The sequence below is a fragment of the Orbicella franksi genome, chromosome 4 (genome assembly GCF_964199315.1).
Source record: "Orbicella franksi chromosome 4, jaOrbFran1.1, whole genome shotgun sequence".
NCBI lineage: Eukaryota > Metazoa > Cnidaria > Anthozoa > Scleractinia > Merulinidae > Orbicella > Orbicella franksi.
In genome coordinates this window covers 30,277,301-30,296,587 of record NC_138148.1, presented here as the reverse complement: position 1 = coordinate 30,296,587, position 19,287 = coordinate 30,277,301, and the positions used below count along the sequence as shown (strand labels likewise).

The 19,287-nt window shown below is 40.0% G+C and overlaps 2 protein-coding genes across 2 annotated transcripts in view; one reads left to right on the top strand and one right to left on the bottom strand.

Moving 5' to 3' along the window:
• The first annotated feature begins 1,244 nt into the window (after positions 1-1,244).
• Positions 1,245-18,420, top strand: LOC145483869 (contactin-4-like). Its single transcript, XM_081462428.1, has 8 exons — positions 1,245-1,463; positions 3,725-4,045; positions 9,246-9,527; positions 10,476-10,778; positions 11,797-12,057; positions 12,365-12,637; positions 16,365-16,640; positions 17,394-18,420. The coding sequence occupies exons 1-8, from the start codon at positions 1,397-1,399 to the stop codon at positions 17,540-17,542; spliced, it is 1,932 nt and encodes a 643-aa protein (XP_081318554.1). The 5' UTR covers positions 1,245-1,396; the 3' UTR covers positions 17,543-18,420.
• A 46-nt stretch (positions 18,421-18,466) lies between these two features.
• LOC145485402 (uncharacterized) overlaps positions 18,467-19,287 on the bottom strand; it is a 12,639-nt gene continuing 11,818 nt past the window's right edge. Inside the window, exon 6 of the mRNA XM_081464070.1 lies at positions 18,467-18,870. The gene's annotated coding sequence lies outside the window, so the exon portion shown is untranslated. The remainder of the gene's footprint in view (positions 18,871-19,287) is intronic.

Below are 19,287 nucleotides of genomic sequence, written 5' to 3'. Positions count from 1 at the left end.
TGTTCAGAACTGAGTCACGCTACCAGTTTTCTCTCATTAGTCCTTCTACAGCTGAGACAAACGCTGGGGGGGTTGGAGTTGGGGTGGGGGGTACTCCCAGAAAAATTGGGTAGGGGTGTGCGGCCCACTTCACAAAACCCTTGCCCTAATTTAGACCAAAATCTGTAATTTTTCCTACCCTATTTATGACCTGACCAAAAATTTGATTACTTAATTATTTATGACGTGATCATGACACTGGCAGACATATCTTATAATTAGTAACCTAGTTCAGACCGGTGTTAGAAAAACTAGCTTTTTCTAAAAAAAAACAAAAAACATATCGAATTCAAGACTAGGGTGGAAGAACCATACCCTTTTTCAGATCAAAATGGCCAAAATCGGTGCCCTATTTATGACCAAAACGGCTAAACAACCTTTACACTTCGGGACCGACATACCTCTATAGCCCTATACCTCTATAGCTCAATAGCCCGTATAAAGGAGTACCCCTTCCCCCGCGCGCATCGTTTCACAGATGAGCCTAAATTAGCCCAGAATTAGCAATCAGTGACAGCACACAGCGTAACAGGAAGAGATACCCCAGGGGGGCCGGATTACCCGCAGTAATCCACCCCGTAAATCGTATCTCTTCCTGTACCGCGCACCACACTACCGGCCCAGCAAGTAAATAAGAGGCTTGTACATACCTGTCAGTCAAAATCAGTTATTTTAACGTTTTCATTATAAGATAAAATATCTTTCCGTTCTCAACCTTTTCCAGAGCCATAGCAACGCGCATTACGTTTCGTAACTTGAAATTTCTAATTTAGTTGGACCGAGATTAAAGTGGTCGGCTTGAAAATCCCATATTTCTTGTAATTTTGCAAACCGAATGAGTTCAAGCGACCTAGTATTTGCATATATAATTGGTTTCACACGTAAATAGCTAAATGAGATTTGGCTGCAATTTCTTTGGTAGACTGATTACAGGCATTTTACCAAAATGTCAAAATATTTTGTCTATCATAAAATTTAATCGTCTCTTCGCACCTTAACTAGGTGGGAGAAAATTTTAGGTCTTAGACGAGATTTTAAGTGACACTAAAATCTCAGGTGTCAAGATAACTAAATGTTTTTCGTGCTAATGTCAGTATGTGTATATTCATCATTTTTGGCGGTCAAACACCCTTTCAATTAGCTCAGGTTCCTCAGCTAAGCCTCTTAGCAAGTTGTTTTCTTTTCTATTGGCAGAATCACAAACTTATACGACTAATATTTCGCCGATGCACGAAACATGTTATAAACCATTGCAGTGGCTCAAGCAACTCGATTAGGAGACATTTGAGAATTTTTGACGAAGAACCTTTTCTGAAACTCCGCAGATTCACCGAACCGTTTTGGAGCCTGATATTTGATGGATTCGTTTTTGTACAGCTCTAAAACATCACATTTGTCTTTCTGGCTGGCGTTAGTCTTGTTAGGTAAGTAACAAAAGCATTTCTTGCCGACATAAAAAGCCGTATTGAAAACAAACGAGCCAATAAGCAAGGTACTGAAAAACGCATTCAGTCCAAAGCTGCACATAGAACTGGCTCAACCAGGAAACATTATTGAAACTGAAACAGAAGTATTCAGACTTCAGAAACAAATTTTCGTCTTCGCAAGAAGCAGTTGCCAATAATATTAAGTCGGGCGCAAAGATTCTGGCGTACCCGGAACCATTCTGATAAAAGAAGATGGTAGTTAGAGGCAATTTTTCATTGAACATTGTGTGTTAATGTGTAAAAAGTTTTCAAAAGGAAGGAAATCTCAAAATGTGGCTCAAAATGTCAGAAAGTTTCAGTCTTGTCATAAAAAGGATAGATCGGTAAAGTAAACGTAAACACACAAGTTCAGTCATAATGTTCACAAAGCTATTACGATTATCAAAATAAACTAAAAATGTGGCGTTTTACGGCAGAGAAAAACCAACTCAATGGTAGTTAACTTAGTATGTTGCAAGCGATTATCCCTTTAACATTCTGGCACGTTTCGTGTGGCCTTTAACCACCATCGTCACGTTTGGAATACCTGTGGCTTGACAACTTTCGTGTCAAGGAAATCTTAATTTTACACGGCATAGCATTAACTCACTCAAATCTATGAACGATGACAATTTGCAAGATTGCTTTCCTGGGATTATTGACGCTTTCGGTTCTCTACAGCTCTTTAGGCATCATTGTTTTTAAGAAGTTGTTGAAAGTAAGTCGTTTAATCGCCCCGGTTTAATTTCCGTTCTTATAAATGATCATTTTGTTCCTCGAATCACGCGACCATTGAAAGAAACAACTATCGGACAGCGAACATTTCATACATGGAGAAACGTTCGGATCCTGTATTGTAAATCATTTTTTCAGTCGTTCGTCTGAAAAAGGCGAGTAGCAAAGCGCTTGTGAGAAGTGGAGTATCGCTGCGGTTTAAGAGCTCATTTTGAGCGTGTACAATTCATCGCCTGAATTCTACGAATCAACATGCCCAAACAAGATTAGCAAGACACGAGTGTTCAATTATGTGATTGGAATAAGCGTCAATGTAATGTAAATTATGATTAATACACGAAAACAACCCATGAAGAAGTCGAAAGGGCCTACGGACAAAGTTAAGAGAAGGGCCTCTTCCAGTATGAGCCCGGTCAACCGGGTTGACTCTAGTTCGGTTTCCGAGATCTCGCCTCGTCACTCTTTCATTGCAAAAACTTCGATGTGTTCACATGAGAACAGGTTACCGAGATATCGGTTTTTGCGACGGAAATCTCGGCAGCCAGGATGAAAATTTTCCCATTTGAACACTCTAGCCCGGGTAACCCGGACGACAGTTTTATTTCGACAAAATAGCTTCGCTTTCGCAACATAGCGGCCAAAATGGCAGAATTTTTGTCTTGTATGTATTTTCACTTTAGGAATATGCGAAAAGTAAAGTTACAAGGGTCAACAAAGCTGCGACAGTCACGAACGATACAAGTTTATGTTCCACCATTTTGGTTTTGTTTCTTGAATTTCCTCCCGGTCGACCGGGCTGAAATTTCCCTAGCCTGCGAACAGGCTCCCAGTGTACCGCCTCGATCGCTTCGCTCATTCGTCTGTTTCGTGCTCGCCGGCCAAAATTTCGCATATGAACAGACAACAAAATTCGTAACCGAGCCAGCCCGTTTACCGGGCTCCTATGAAGAGCTGTTAGCGGATATTTAGAAATGTTCATTGCTCTTTTTGGATTAACCCTGTGTTTTTCTCGTTTTTTTCTTGATATAATACTCTGTCCTATGCCAGGCACAGTCCAGTTCAGCGAGTTCCCACCCGAAGATTGTATTCCATATCGCTAAAAGCGCTAAAGCAGCAATTTTTTAAAAAGGCGGATTTTGGTAACATCGATGTCCCTTAATCTTCTTCCTCAAATCCTACTGCATGTACTGCAAGTAAATGTTGCTCTAAGTGGTTCAAAATAGGTGTATTTTTACGACAAAAATAAGAGATATCTAGAGAATTTTTCGAGATATTTAATTTTTTTTTGTTTTGATATTTAGGAGATTTTTTTGGTAATTACCCGAAACATATTTAGGTGATTTTAAGCCGTGATCTTTGAGGAAACGTCTAAGTTGAGTGAACATTTCTTGGGTTCTGCCGACGGTGGTAATTATATCATCAGAATTAATGTAACATTACTTGACTAGATAACGGTTTCTTATTTTTCTCTATTTGTCTTTCAGTGTCTTCCCTCACGGAGTCACAATCATTTTTAGCATTGATTACGCAACCATCTTCGCAAACAGTCCAGGCTGGTATCCCTGTGACATTAAAGTGTTCAGCGCAATCGAATAAAAAGATAACTTACGAATGGAAGCACAATAATAACACTATCCAGACTGACAAGGAGCCGAGAATTACAATAAGAGATGACGGTTCCTTGAGAATATCAAAAACAGAATTGGATGATAATGGAATATACAGATGCATTGCTTCAACAAGACGGGGGTCGAAGAAAGGGAGAATTGTTCGAAAAAGTCGCTTCGCGAGACTAACAGTTGAAGGTAATATTCTTGGTCTTTGCTAAGGAAAGTTTTTTTTTTGCCTTAATCAAGGTCCGCATATCCCTTCCACTTTTTCGCGCGCGCCGGCGAGGCGCGCCTATGGTGGGCTGAGTTTCCTGTATCATTACATGACGTCAACAACAAGAAGACTAAGCTTGGTTTTTTAGCTTGATGAGTTCGAAAATTACGGCTTTTTATCACAAGAGTACACATCGCTGGTAATTGGCAATTAACGCTAATTCGTTAATTGCAATGCTGGCTTTTATAACGAGAAAACGGATTTAAATCCATAAGATTCCATTTTTTTTTAACTCTAAGTTAGAGACAAGGAGCCATTTTATAGTTTTGGGCAAATCCGGATTTCCGCGATATCCGATTTGAATAACTAGCGAATAGCGCAGAATAATACAAAGGCATGTAAATAACTGGATTAGTGTACTTCGTGTCGAAAATTGTGAAAATAAAGCAGTTTACTCTAACGCGAATTTTTAATGAAGACTTTGATAGGTAATGAAAAATATCAGTTGATATCGTCTTGGTGTACTGATCTACTAATCAGTTGTTCGGGTTATAAACTAACGGCAATCTCAGGAAATAAGTTTGCTATCTGTAGTACTGCACGACAGCCGTTAATTGGCTTATGTTGTTTGAGATAATAAAATATTGCTAAAATAAATTTTCCGAATGTTTTGATTAGAAATTTGCCGAAAATTGGAGTTCGAGGCCATGCATGCTATATAGCTAGAAAATATGTTGGTCAAATATTTACAGCAGTTTTTGGTAGAGTTAATATCAAAATATCATCTTCGACCTCATTAGTCGCACGTTTTCGAATGTAACTGTTGTTAGAGCCTTGGAAACATTACGTTCACTAAATTTAAGCCCTTCGTTATTCAAATAAGTCTTTTAAACAACTTGAAGATCTGTAGTTTACAGACAAAACAACAAAATACAATAATGATTTAGATGTCTACCCTCACACAGGTGAAATGTTAGATACTTATCTTTATGTTTTGTTTGTGTCGTCTTCAAACCTAGCCGTCACCGGAAGCTGTTTTTTTCACCTGTAGTATTTCATAAAGTCACGAAAGATGACTTTAGACCAATTGAAGCAATTAACGTGAACAATAAGAAGAAAAGACGTAGTTTCCGCTACAGACTTAAAAAAAAGAAACACACACACACACACACACACACACACACACACACACACACACACACACAAAACAAAACAAAACAAAACAAAACAAAAAACTAGACTTAAGTATGTTTAAAAAGGAAAACATTCCAAGTCGGCGACTGACAAAAATTGATTTTGCATGCTTTGAGCCTGCCAAGATAGCCGCTGAGGTGTTGTAAAAACATCATGTTTTTCCGTTGTGAGCTAAAAATAATAATGCTAAGATTGATTTGATAAATTAATTTCAAGAGCCACCGAAAATACACTGAGTTGCATTATCTCATTGTAGTATAAGAATGTTACTCCAGTCAGCTTTGATTCCGGCTGGGTTTGGAGTCAAACGTGTTGCTGTGTTTTTTTTTTCTCATTGTACGCGAGTTTTCCCTCCTTCCTCAACAACAAAAACAACACAAATCAATCACTAATTCGATCTGAATTGGTAAGAGTACCTCAACTTTCGATAGTGTAGCTTGCTTTTCCCTCTAAATGTACTGTTTTCTTTTTTTTTTTTAATTTACTTTTTTGATTGTGAGGGTTGTTAGGCTAGGTGTTTCAATACTACCATTTTATGCAAGCGTCCGATCGAAGAAAGCTAAGGTTACTTCAAACCTTCGCGGGGCTGTATTGGTCGATTTTTCTTTTTTTTTGGTCAAGAAAATTAAATTCCGCGAAGCACAAGTTTGCATACTGTGAACGCTAGGGGTTCTGTTATTTCATTGGCTCGCGGCTTTCAAGTTGACACATTTCTCTGTGAAGGCGTGATATATTTATAAATCTTTAGAAGGCGAAAACTCGCACACGTTTTTCGAGAGAATCCCTTCTCTTTAAGTGAATTAATAGGGTATGCAAATTTGACGGTTTTCCATGAAATTTGGTCAGAACATCCACTGATAGATATGGAACAAAAATGGGTCGGCGAATTCCTTTATTTTAAATACTTTCCTCGTGGCGGCCTTCAACGTAACAGGTTACGCGAATTTTTCGATAGTCGAACTTGACAGATCTATAAAAAGATAACCAATAGGAATAAAAGAAAATGCTGACACGTTTTTGGAGATTGAGGCTTTATGATTGACACTACACAGTTATTTTGCATGAACGATCGCATTTGATACCCGATTAATTCGCTGGAACGTCAGTCGGTCATTTTGGAGTTGACGGCCTCTGCCGCCTTTGGAAAGCAAAATCCAAAACAAAACATACTTTATCGAATTCTACATTTTATAAGCTTTCTGTTGATATATAGTTTATGGGGGTTTCCTTGAAAACAGCGCGCGTACGAATTTTTTTCTGGAGGACTCCCGCGAAGGTTTGAAGTAACCTTAAGTTAGAGAGGGGTCACCAAGTGCAACTTCACAAATTTCAATAAGATAGTTATTGAAATTTGTCATTGGTTAGAAGTTATCTTAAGTATGGACAGCAATAAAATGTCAAATCATTAGCGTTGATGTTTGAGATTTAGAACTGTTCCATACAATCTACTCTACTTAATTTTGTTTAGTTCCAAACAGAAGGAATTGGCAGACTAAATTAACAAAGAAAAGTGGAGAAATTAACTTTAACCGATTTGTTTGCGACCAAGCAATGAAATCATGTATTTCAGAAAGTTCATGTTTTTTGACCTTGCAACTTGAGGTCAGTTTCACATGGGAAAGTGGCAACACGATCGCAGCTTTTCTTTCTCTGTAGTGATCTTCTTTAAGATCCTTTAAGTAATTTCAATAAAGCAGACTAGCACAATGGACTATTTAGTGAGTTTAAAGATTTAATGCGACGGAAGTTGACGGAAGAATACGCGATTGATTGCATTGTTTTGAAAAGTGAAACCTGTGTCGAGAGAAAAAGCGATTGGGGAACTTGTTCGTTTTAGCAATCCCGGACCACATCACAAAAATGCTAAAGCTTTGATGCCTGAAACTGTTGTCGTCTCTTGATTTTGAATCCTGGGCTTAGACCACTAAGACTCAGTGGAAACCTGATCTCATTATGCAAAACATGAAGAAAAAAATAAACCTTATGACGAAACAAACTGTTTTTCCAGAGAAACATATCTGACTATTCAGCAATAAAGCACCAAGCAAGAAGTTTTTATTTTTTGAATTGGACTGATAACTATGCGATTAAATGATTTATTTTAATCCTCGTAATATAACTTTCTTCAACCTAAGCGGAATAAGATAAATTGTCTTTCGCCGATAACAACTTCTGGAGAAGACTTATATCACTCCAAATCTCATAACCAGACTGTGAATTTCCTGTTTACAAAGTATTCTTCCCTTCGTTTGGAATCCGGCCATGTTTCTAAAAACAAGCTACCAGTTCATAGCAGCCTGGTCTGGTTTTGAACTTAAAGCATTCAAAAATCACTTCTACACAATTTTTTTTTTAAACAAGACTGGTTATTATACAGACGGTGTCATCGATCATAAGCGCGGAATGATTTGTAAAGGGAAACCAAATTAATCAACTTGTCGGATGAAAAAGACCAGATCAGGAGATAAGATCAAGTGAAGTCATAAACGTGCTGCAAGTCATTTTGTAATTCCGAACTGTTTTTCAGGAGGCTTAAGATTGAGGAACCCGCAGCCTTGGCTGAAATTAGTGGCGAGGTTCTGCAACCATGCGCTTCGCCTGGGTTAAATTGTGATCATTTTGATCAAAATCAAGTTCGCGCACACACAAGTCCGGTAATGTTTTAACATTATCGTCTTGTGTACTTTGAATACGAAGTCAAAGCTTCTCCAGAGCCAAGAGGTTCTAACAACTTCCACGCTCTTTCAGGTCAGGTCTTTCAGTTAACCCTCTCCCGAAGGCGACTGTCGATCGAATGCCAAAACTTGTATGCGTGTACTTAGAATTAAGCCAAAGATAAAAATTTGATTTGTCTTTTTTACCTTCAGAGCACAAATTAGCTGCAAATTGCTTTTTGTAAAATTCTAAATTAGAGATCAGCGATATCCACTTCATGTGTTTTTAAACATGCCGCTTGTAGTGATTTTATAGCGGTTAACACTGTGATGCCCTCTTAAGATCGATTTGTATTGATTTAACCTTCTTTTCGATCATTGAAACACTATACTGCTAAAAGCTTTGCAAGTGCCATGGTCACATTCTTCTAATTACGTAACCCGGGCTTCTACCAACACAGAAGCCGCACAGCTTACTTACAATCTCTACCCTTAATCCGCTCATCGAGCGAGGTCCAAGTCCTGTCTCTGAATTCTCCAGTCCAGTCCACTAGTGAGGTCCTAGATTCCATAGTGATGACATCACACTGCAAAGGTCCGTGCAGTCTCTGAGTAGTGTGATTGGTTGAAGCTCGAGTTTGAATTTTCACGCGCAAGAAGCAGCCAATCAGAGAATGTGAAAAATGTTTAGACGCAGAGGTCCACATGACAACTAAGAGGTTGAAGTGCTTGGCATATATGATGCCGGATCTCTTGCAAATGTTCGTACCAGAAGTGTGAATTAAACCAAGCTTATAAAGCAAAGCAAAGCTGGTACTACGGGAGAAACCAAAATTAAATGGCTAATATTTCAACAACTGAGCTAAAGCTAGACTTCTTTAGTACTACAAACGGTAAAGAATGCAACCGTGTCTGTAGACCAACCCTAATCATCAAAGAAGCAAGCAAACAGGCTAAGATGTATGTTGGAAGGTCCTTGACTTTGCACATCTTTTGTTTTATGCTCATTGACTATGCGTGAGTTACATAATAGCAATGCTTCTATTGGTTAGTTGTATGAGCACACATAACCACCTTTTGTATTTTGCCACGTTTTGTGCGGGGTCAACCCCCAAAATAGCCAACAAAAAACATACAACAAAGTAACTTTGCAAGGTTTCAGAACCATTTTCCTCTATTAACTATGTGTAGACTTATGAATTTATTACCTGGTAATATGCTCCTGGTATAGATTTTTTCTGTCAAATCACGTGGAAGATGATTTGGGCGCATGCAGAAAAACAGGCATCCACTGAGTTAGACTCTCTCTTACTAAATAATGTTTCCTCTGCAGGAATGTGCGATGAGGCTACAATTTTGACCCGCCCCACCCACATGACAAAGTTCCCCGTGGGGACTGAACTGTCGTTGCGCTGTCGCTGTCGCAGTTCAAAAACAGGGACGGTAAGGTGGATCAAGAACGGTGCCACAGTCAGACCAGTAAATGGGCGAATCTCCTTGGATCACCGAAAGCTAGTTATAAACAGCACAAGCTTTGCCGATAGTGGAAATTACACTTGTTATGTTACAATAGACAAACTGGGCACAGCTAAATCAAATAAGCTCGAGATTTGGGGTAAGTGTAATCTGAAAATTGTTTCGATAATAACAGACTTAAATTCTACCTCGTAGTTTGCAAGCCGGCACGAAAAACCCTTTTGACGTTGACAAATTTAATGTTGCTTTTGTCCTCCAATGTCGAAAACTTGAATCGAATTGAATCGTGATGATTTGTAAGAAAGAACTAAGTCGAGGAGCAAATTGATTATTAAAAGAAACACTCTGTACACGAGAGCTGAGGTACAATTCCAGCAGTTCTAGTTAGGAATGTATATTTTGATCCTGCATGGTTTTGATCAACGGCTAAATTCTTATGACGTGTATATTAAAATAGATATCGACGCTGTAAGAAGAGATTTTAAAATACTGACTCTGGTCTTCTGGTAGTATTTCATCTGAATAGATAGACCATTATATCCGTATTCTGGGTAATGGACTGAAACTAGCTTGCAATGGAGGCACATGCGGGGGAATAAAGAGACAAATGTCATTTGCATTTGAAAAGACTCCCCGCATTAGCTAGTTCCAGTCTAATACCGGGAATACGAACATGAAAACGAGAAACCAGAAACTGCAAGGGACCGCATACGATAAACGCTGCCAACGCAGGATCTACAAGAGATCTGATCAGCCAAACAATGTATGAAGACAAACAATAGACTGCAAGGCTGATACTACGTGAAAAACGTTTCGAGACACCAACATGACAAGAATGTTGGGCTGGCGTTATATATCTTCGCTACACAGTGCTAGCGAGCCCCAAGAAGGGCGAAACAACTGTCCACTGTTGCGATCCTACTTTATCGGTTCATGTCATGTTGGTGTCTCGAAACGTTTTTCACGTAGTATCAGCCTTGCAGTCTATTGTTTGTCTTCATGAAAACGAGAACTGGAAACTAATATCGTTCCATTGTATCTTGTCAAAGAAAAAAAATCAATTTTTCTTTTCTGCTCTCCGTCTCAGTGGGTAACAAACCTAAGATGCTGGTGCACCCCGCGGACCACTTGCACGCTGTCAAAGGGCAGACGATGTTCGTAAATTGCCTAGCGACGGGCATACCGACTCCAGTCGATTACTGGTATTATGTTGGTCCTGTATGGTCTCAACATGTCAAGCATTCCATAAGAAACAATTCGAAGTACGCCATCTACAGCAATGGTACTCTGGTCATTAGAAACCTGCAAACGAAGGACATGGGTGTCTACGAATGTGAGGCAAGAAATGTCATGGGGTCAACATCAAAACAATTCAAGATTTACACACCAAGTAAGTTTTAAAATGAAATGAATTGATTTTAGATGCCCGTGATTCCGTAGGCTCGATTATCAGCTGCTGTTCGGGAACATGAGCCCGAGCTCTTTCCCTCGAACCCTCGGGAACCGGACCCTCGGGAACTAGACTCGAGAGAACTGCAGAAAGCCAGCCTAGCGATTTGGTCGTTTCACTCTTGATTTTTTTTCTTTTGTTTCTGGCCCTTACAAGAATATTGTAGTCGTATTTATAGCACAGTTGGATATATGTATTTAAAAACTTGGGAAGCGAATCTAAGTGGATTTCCTTTCCTCTTTCATCTGTTCAATGTTTGAAAATATAGTCGGTATACCACACTAATTTCATGATATCGACATTTGACTACGAATATTCATTTCCTTTCTCCCTTATTATTCGAATTTTTACACCACAGTGGAGTTAAATCAAATGACAATTGCACCAGCTGTCTTGGAAAGAAAACGTAAATTTTGATACTTGTAATAAAATGACGCCATCATGCAAATTACATACACAGTAAAGTTCTTTATACTATACCATAGAAAATGCAGCCAATCAGAATACAGGAGGACTGTGTATATTCGACGATATTACACCCAACCTTCCCATCGTGCGCCGCGCGTGTGTCGCATTGACATGTGTTGGTCACTGTATTTTCTGTGACATGGTATAAACTGGTTATGGTCAGTTATGCAACGTTCTCTCGTGGTATACCATGGGATATCCCACGAGACAGCGTTACATAACTAGTATGTAACGTCATCTAGGAAATAGGCGGTATTGGCGATTAAATTTGAAAGAAGATTCGTTTCCTGGTAGGGATGACCGTACGCTTTTGTATTTGATAAATGGGTAAATAAAAAAATTTACCAAAAATGAGCCAAGCAAGGCCACGCCACGCGCGCAGCGCGTCACGCCACGTCACGTAACGCCACGCCAAGTCACGCCACGCCAGCCACGCCACGCCATGCCACGCTGGCTATACTATACTAAATTGCGTTTTTTCTCTGTACAGTAACTTTTATAACAAAACCAAAAAACAAGACAGTTGTCATGGGAAAAACAGCCGTGTTACGATGTAACGCTTCTGGAGTTCCTCAGCCCAAGATAGACTGGATGAAGATTCATGGTAGAATAGATAAAAAGAGAACTCGACAGCTTGCAAACGGTAACCTGTTCATTAGAGATGCACTCATGTCAGATGCTGGGCAATACGCCTGTATCGCCACCACTCTAGAGGAGTTAAAGGAAATCAAAGTGACCCTTGAAGTAGTAGGTATGGTATAGCAGACATTTGTTCTTATGCATGGAAAATCCAGCAGACGTTTAAGGGTAGCTTTATGTTACAAAGAGAGGCTAATGATGAAATCAGTTACCTAGGTAACAATTTCTTATAAGAAGACACGTCATCAGCCATAGACAGGCTCTATGCGACTTGAGAAAAATTCTTGTCCGTATGGCCGTAACGCAAATGTTAGCTTCTTATGGCGTTATGTCAAAAGACCATGAATGCTTCTGGACTTCTCCGTGTGAATTTTGCTCCTCGGTTTTCAGAGCGTTTATCTTATCTCCTCAATCTTTAGAGAGTGACGTCATAAAACTAAGCCTTTCTCACAAGCATAGAATCGAGGCATTTCTGGGAGCACGGAGAAAAATCACATGCGATTTCCACGGAAGCCCGCCAATTACAGTCACGTGGACAAAGAAAGGCTTAGACAAGCTGCCGAGCAGAGTGGAGAATCATGGAGCGTCGCTGCTGATAAAAAAGGTGGCACTCTCGGACGCCGGTCAATACATCTGCAACGCGTCGAACGCGTTTAGCTCTGGCACATCTTACGTCAATGTATCTGTTTATGGTAAGAAGAGCGAATTAAACACATTCATGATTTCATGCTATTCATGGTTGGTTTCCGTAGTGTAGTGGTTATCACGTCCACGTAACACGCGGAAGGTCGCCGGGTCGAGCCTGGCCGGAAACACGTTTATTTTTTGAGTTCTATTTATTTACACCAACCATATCTTTGGGGTTTTCCCTTCAGGCATTTAATATCGGCTATTTCGAGCTCCCGCTATTTCGAATTTTTTCCGCTTCCCCTAGGAGTTTGAAATAGCAGGGTTGCTAAATATCAATAAATGTCGGAATCCCGAAACGATGCTGATTAGGCTTTTTAAAGATGCCCGTTTTAGACCTGCCTTAAATTTACACACGTGTACTTCACTTCTGGAATTCTATTGACTTGGAGAGTGCTTGGGTTAAAGATTCTCGCCCGTGTCAATTTTCTTATTTCCCCGGTGTTCTTTAACGTTTAGTGATGTGGCACACTCACGTCTTTTGTAACGGGATACGAGACGATGCTTATTTGACTTTTTAAAGATGCCCGTTTTAGCCCTCCCTTAAATTTACACACGTGTATTTCACTTGTGGGATTCTATTGATTTGGACAGTGCTTGGGTTGAAGATTCTCGCCCATGCTAATTTTCTTATTTCTCCGGTGTTCTTGCACGTTTAGCGATGCGCCACACTCGCGTTTTTTGTGTCGGGATCCCAAACGATGATTATTAAGCCGTTTAAAGATTCTAGTTTTGGCCCTCGCTTAAATCTATACACGTGTATTTCACTTGTGGAATTCTATTGATTTGGAGAGTGCTTGGGTTGAAGATTCTCTTCTACATCAATATTCTTTTCTGCTGCGTATTCTTGCACGTTTAGCGATGCGCCACAGTCGCGTTTTTGGTGTCGGGATCCCAAACGATGCTTAGTAGGCTTTTTAAAGATGCCCGTTTTAGCCCTCACTTAAATTTACACACGTGCACTTCACTTGTGGAATTCCATTGATTTCGACAGTGCTTGGGTTGAAGATTCTCTTCCACATCAATATTCTTTTCTCCTGCGTATTCTTGCACGTTTAGCGATGTGGCACACTCGCGTCTTTGGTAACAGGATACCACACAATACTTATTTGACTTTTTAAAGATGCCCGTTTCGCCCCTCCCTTAAATTTACACAATTGTATTTTACTTGTAGAATTCTATTGATTTGGAGAGTGCTTGGCTTGAAGATTCTCGCCCATGTCAATTTTCTTATTTCTCCAGTGTTCTTGCACGTTTAGCGATGCGTCACAGTCGCGTTTTTGGTGTCGGGATACCAAACGATGCTTATTAGGGTTTTTAAAGATGCCCGTTTTGGCTCTCACTTAAATTTACACACGTCTATATCACTTGTGGAATTCTATTGATTTGGACAGCGCTTGGGTTAGAGATTCTCGCTCATGTCAATTTTCTTATTTTCCCGGTGTTCTTGCACGTTTAGCGATGCGCCACACTCGCGTTTTTGGTGTCGGGATCCCAAACGATGCTTCTTGGGCTGTTTAAAGATGCTAGTGTTGGCCCTCCCTTAAATTTACACACATGTATTTGACTGGTGGAATTCTATTGATTTGGACAGTGCTCTGGTTGAAGATTATCGCTCATGTCAATTTTCTTGTCTTTCCGGTGTTCTTGTACGTTTAGCGATGCGCCACAAGCGCCTTTTTTGTGTCGGGATCCCAAACAATTCTGATTGGGCTTTTCAAAGATTCTAGTTTTGGCCTTCGCTCAAATCTACACACTTGTATTGCACTTGTGGAATTCTATTGATTTGGACAGTGCTTGGGTTGAACATTCTCGCCCATGTCAATTTTTATTTCTCCTGCGTATTCTTGCACGTTTAGCGATGCGGCACATTCCCGTCTTTGATAACGGGATACCACACGATGCTTATTTGACTTTTTAAAGATGCCCGTTTTAGCCCTCCCTTAAATTTACACACGTGTATTTCACTTGTGGAATTCTATTGATTTGGACAGTGCTTGGGTTGAAGATTCTCTTCCACGTCAATATTCTTTTCTCCTTCGTATTCTTGCACGTTTAGCGATGCAGCACACTCGCGACTTTCGTAACGGAATATCACACGATGCTTATTTAGATAGATAGGTAGGTAGGTAGGTAAATAATCGTTATTCATCCTCGGTACAAAATTTGTCAGCTTTAAAAATGCCTAACACTTATATAATGAGAAATATTTAAATAAAAAGCTGCTTTCCACGAATGCCGTGCCTTACAGCTCTTCTTCGAGTAGTCGTTTGAATTGCCCAAGGGATTCTGCTTCTCTTAAGTTACAAGGAAGACTGTTCCAGAGAATGGCGCCACTTTGAAATGGTCTGTGCGCGGTAATGGAACATGGAGTTTATTCTCAGAGTCCCTTAGGTCATATGCGATTTCTCGCCTGTAAAATTTAGAACTGAGATAGTTTAGAGCCAACCCCTGCAGAGACCTTTAAACCATCGTAGCTCTTTGAATTTGTGCTGGGAAGCTAGATTTTTCCACCCTAGAAGTTTGAACGGATGACCAGGCTGGTATATTTCCCTCCGTCACCTCCTACCCTTCCTCGCGCTCCCCACACAAGGGACTGACCATGATTCTTTTGAGAGAAGGGGTTGGAAAATTCCCGAAAAACATTCCTGTACAGCAAAAACTGATGGAAAACAAAATCGTATATGCCCAAGGGAGCTGGAAATTCGAGCAAGTGCTGTCTACTATCCGAGTCCTGAGTTTAACTTTATAAACATTCTTGCCCAAGCTTTTGCCCACCAAAAAAAGTCATGCACAACTTAAAGGTGAGGAAAAAATTATTGCCCCAGAAAATTGTCCACCCCCCCCCCCCCGCCCCCCGCTCAAAAAATAAAATAATGGTCCGTCCCTAAGTTGATTTTGATAACTCCTGCCCGTGACCCCGCCATGACTGGGCTCATGGCATCAGTCTCGTTATTTCAAGTTATTTTGGCCCCGAACAATGTTTCTATTGCTAAAATAGAAAAACGCCAAAGATATAATAATAAACCATAAAAAACAAGGATGGTTAAGGATCGAGTTAACCCGGATCAAAAACGACGAACTTGAAAAACGTGAAATAGCTCCTTTTAAAGCCTGAGAAAGCTTGGGAGCAACCTGCGATAGACTAGCGTCCTATTCTCACAAAGTTCATGTTGCAGAAATTTAATTGCTAGTGATTTTTTTTCTAGTGAATGTAGTGATAATGAAACAAACGCCGACATAAGGAAAACGAACTTCGCTTAAAAAAATGTCTTTTTATTTTACCTACGAATCTCACGATACTCTAAACTCATTTAGTTTGTTTTTCTTAGTCAAAGCTATCTCGAAACTGATTATGGAATACAGCGTAAAATTCGAAATATAAATTTTAAAAATTATTCGTCGTGGTTCGCGTTCTCCACACAACGCAGAATTATGTCACTTCACGTTGTTGTTTTACAGAGTACGGTAATTAAATGCACCAAGAATTATAACGCACGTGTACAGCCATTCTGTACTGCTCATTGAACCTTTTGTTTAGCGACGTTGCCGTTGCCGTTGCATTTTCGGTTTTTTTCAACTCCTTAAGGAGAGCGTATAAAGCTCAATCACACATCAGAGATCCATGCTAATACATGTCACCAGTGGCAGCGAGACCGAAAAGGATCGTGGTATACCAAGTAAGACTTGATTTCTATTTACTAAATGGCAACGTATTATTTCTTTTAACAGATCCGCTGCGTTTCCTGGTTGAACCAAGCAACAACACGGCTACTGTCGGGGACTCAGTTTGGTTTCACTGTGTCGCCACAGGCAGCCCAAAACCTAGAATCACGTGGCTCAAACATGGTCAAGGCGGGCGACCTCTGGACGAAGAAAAATACAAGGCACACGAGAACGGATCACTTAACATAAGAGACGTGCGGTTAAGCGATGCAGGCAGCTATTTCTGCATAGCTGCAACAAATGTTGACTTGAAGCAGATAACAGTGCACTTGGAAGTGAAAGGTAAACCTGTGTGGTTAAATTGAACTACGAAGGGTTATGACAATTGACGACCGAACGGACTCAGAAGTTACTTCTCAAATAATATTCTCTCAAATAGATTTATATAGAATGCATAGGAACATGTAAGAAGAATTAATATGGATGTAGACTTCGTTGAGCGCAGCTCTCGAAAAGGACCCAGGACGGCGCCATTTCAACTTTGAAATTCTCACTTCGTGTATATCTAAGCTTGTCTACACGTCGAACGAAGAAACAAAAGGAAATTTGCTTTGCCGTCGAAAGCCCCGGCTAAATGGCCAAACATTCAGTTTTAGCTTCCATTTACTGATGCTAATTGCCTCTCCATCAGTGGCCGCTGTGAATTCGGTTGCTTCAATTCTAACCGCATCGATTCTACCGGGCTATCCCGGCAGACAGTTGGCGGCATTTTAAATTTTGCTGACAAAACCATGGTAACAAGGTTCCCGTCCTTCTGCTATGCCCAATCTCTTTTACCTTTCATTTAAAGTTGCGCCGTTCTTTTAGTATGTGGAAATACCCTTAGTCCATACCTTTCAATTCCCTGGGCTAAAAGCAACTTACAGCAGGTAAAATCAGTGTGTAAATACAGTTCAGAAGTCATAAACAGCCTTCAATATCTGAAAATTCCGACACCCCCCTATAACTACACGTAATGTCAGATCAGGCTTGCCAATTAGCAGCTACTTGATTTGATAAATAATTTCTACGTTCTTGGTTGTTTTTTTTTTTCAGAAAACTCAAAGCAGACTGATGAAGAGCTAGTAAATCAAGTAGAGATGTTCAGTTCAGGCCACATGGAATTTAGTCAATCTCTTGTTATTGTGATGATCTGTGTTTCAACAGTGATAAGCATAGTTACGTCTAATATATGTTTGATGTAGCTAGAAGATCGCCCAATCATTTTATCCAGACATTGCAGGTAGATTGATTAAGTTTCTCTGGTTTTGGCCCTGGTGTCTGGTGTCAAAATTCATTGAAGAATAGCTGGATAATTTATCGAGAGATTTACATGAATTGACCCAGTTAGGTTGAATCTCCACATAGCACGCGTGAACCTTTTGAAATTTTATGTTAGAATTATTCGCATTGCATAAGTAAATGCAGTGTTTCTGCAATTGACGTTTTACTATACCGAGCACATCTGGGTATCTATTCAGTTCGGGTCAAGCCTTGATACTATGAACTCAAATGGCTTGGTTGCATATTTCGCAAGCCTGCAACTTGTCCATCAATGTAGATTGTTAGAGGTGTTAATAAAATGTATATAAGAGTGTTTCTATTTGACGGGAAGTCTTTAATTCTTTGCATTGTTCATCTTAACGCAAAAAAGTCAACCAGTCAACTCGCGGCTCCTCCAGCGTCGCTTCGCAGCCACGCGATAGATCATTTTACAGTTGTCTGCTCAGTGACCTGGCCTTTGAATGGAAGCGAGGCTGCAGGTGGCCTTGTTTTGATAAAGACCTCACTACTTTTGTTGTGTAAATCAAGTTGCTCTTATACTAACTAGAAGGCATTTCAATGAGAAAAACCGAGAGGTTTGTATCAAAGTAATGTCCCCTCCAGCCTCGCTTGCATTCATAGGCCAAGTAACTAAGCACACAACTGTAAAGTGGCGTATTTTCCAGTAATTCTCTCGCGGCCTAATGTTTTGCATGTTGCCTGTGAATTATCAAATTTCGCTTTCTTTCCCTGCGTTAGTAAAAGACTACTCTCTGGTCATCACCTTTGTGGCGCAAAATGCTAATTCAAAACTGTGCCAAGACAGGCACAGTGAACTCAATACTTCAAAAGTTCAGTAACTCATGAAACTAAATTACACATCAGCTGAACACATATGAGATACATTTCTGACATTATTAACAGGGAAGACTTCATCTGTTCCTCAACGAAAGACAACACTTTGGTGGCTGAATGAGAATTAATGAGACAATTTGCCATTTTAGATTCAAGAAGAAATCTGGAGCGAGTCACATCTCGCAATCACTTGTGGGATCGTTCCTGAAGGCAATTCTTGTCTTTTGTTTTGTCCCAGTAACCGTCCCACAAGCCACTGCGAGATAAGAGTTGCCTCAGGAAACTTCTTGTCGGATAAGTGAAAACAAACACTTCTGAAATCATGCATGGCTTTAGGCTTTATTCTTAGTTTTAAACTTCCGTTTGCTAACGCTGGTAAACATAATTGGTGTTTTCCTTGCCACTTGTCTCAAGTCTGAAATTAAAAAAAAGATCAAGTTAGTATTGGAAATTGATCTTTTTTCTCGAAACAATTAGGGATTAATTGTACTTGGTCGGACTTTTTAGTAATTTCCACGAGTGGCTACCGCAGCCACGGGTGGAACTAAGAAAAAGTCCGATCTGTTCACAAGATCGTTTTCCTTTTAATAATACGCCAACCGTAAATACAAGCTTCTATCTGACGTCTTTTCGTTATAGAGGGTTGTTAAAATGAAGCCACGCTGTGATTAAATATTTTAGTTTTGTAACTTCGTTTTCTCAACACGTTTCGCCAAATTTCTCCGTAAAATAATTTCTTTCTTTCGAAAACGAGCCACAAAGACGGAGTCTATCTTTTTGTCGAGGGTCGAGGGTCCCATGTCGAGGGTCGAGGGTCGATGCTGGGTTTGTT

What these genes read in the sequence shown, in the direction of transcription:
- LOC145483869 (XM_081462428.1), top strand. Translation starts at nt 1,397, where the DNA reads ATGGATTCGTTTTTGTACAGCTCTAAAACATCACATTTGTCTTTCTGG. An exon ending in ATTCAAGATTTACACACCAA is followed by an intron (nt 10,779 to 11,796) that starts GTAAGTTTTAAA and finishes TTCTCTGTACAG; the next exon opens with TAACTTTTATAACAAAACCA. An exon ending in CGTCAATGTATCTGTTTATG is followed by an intron (nt 12,638 to 16,364) that starts GTAAGAAGAGCG and finishes TTCTTTTAACAG; the next exon opens with ATCCGCTGCGTTTCCTGGTT.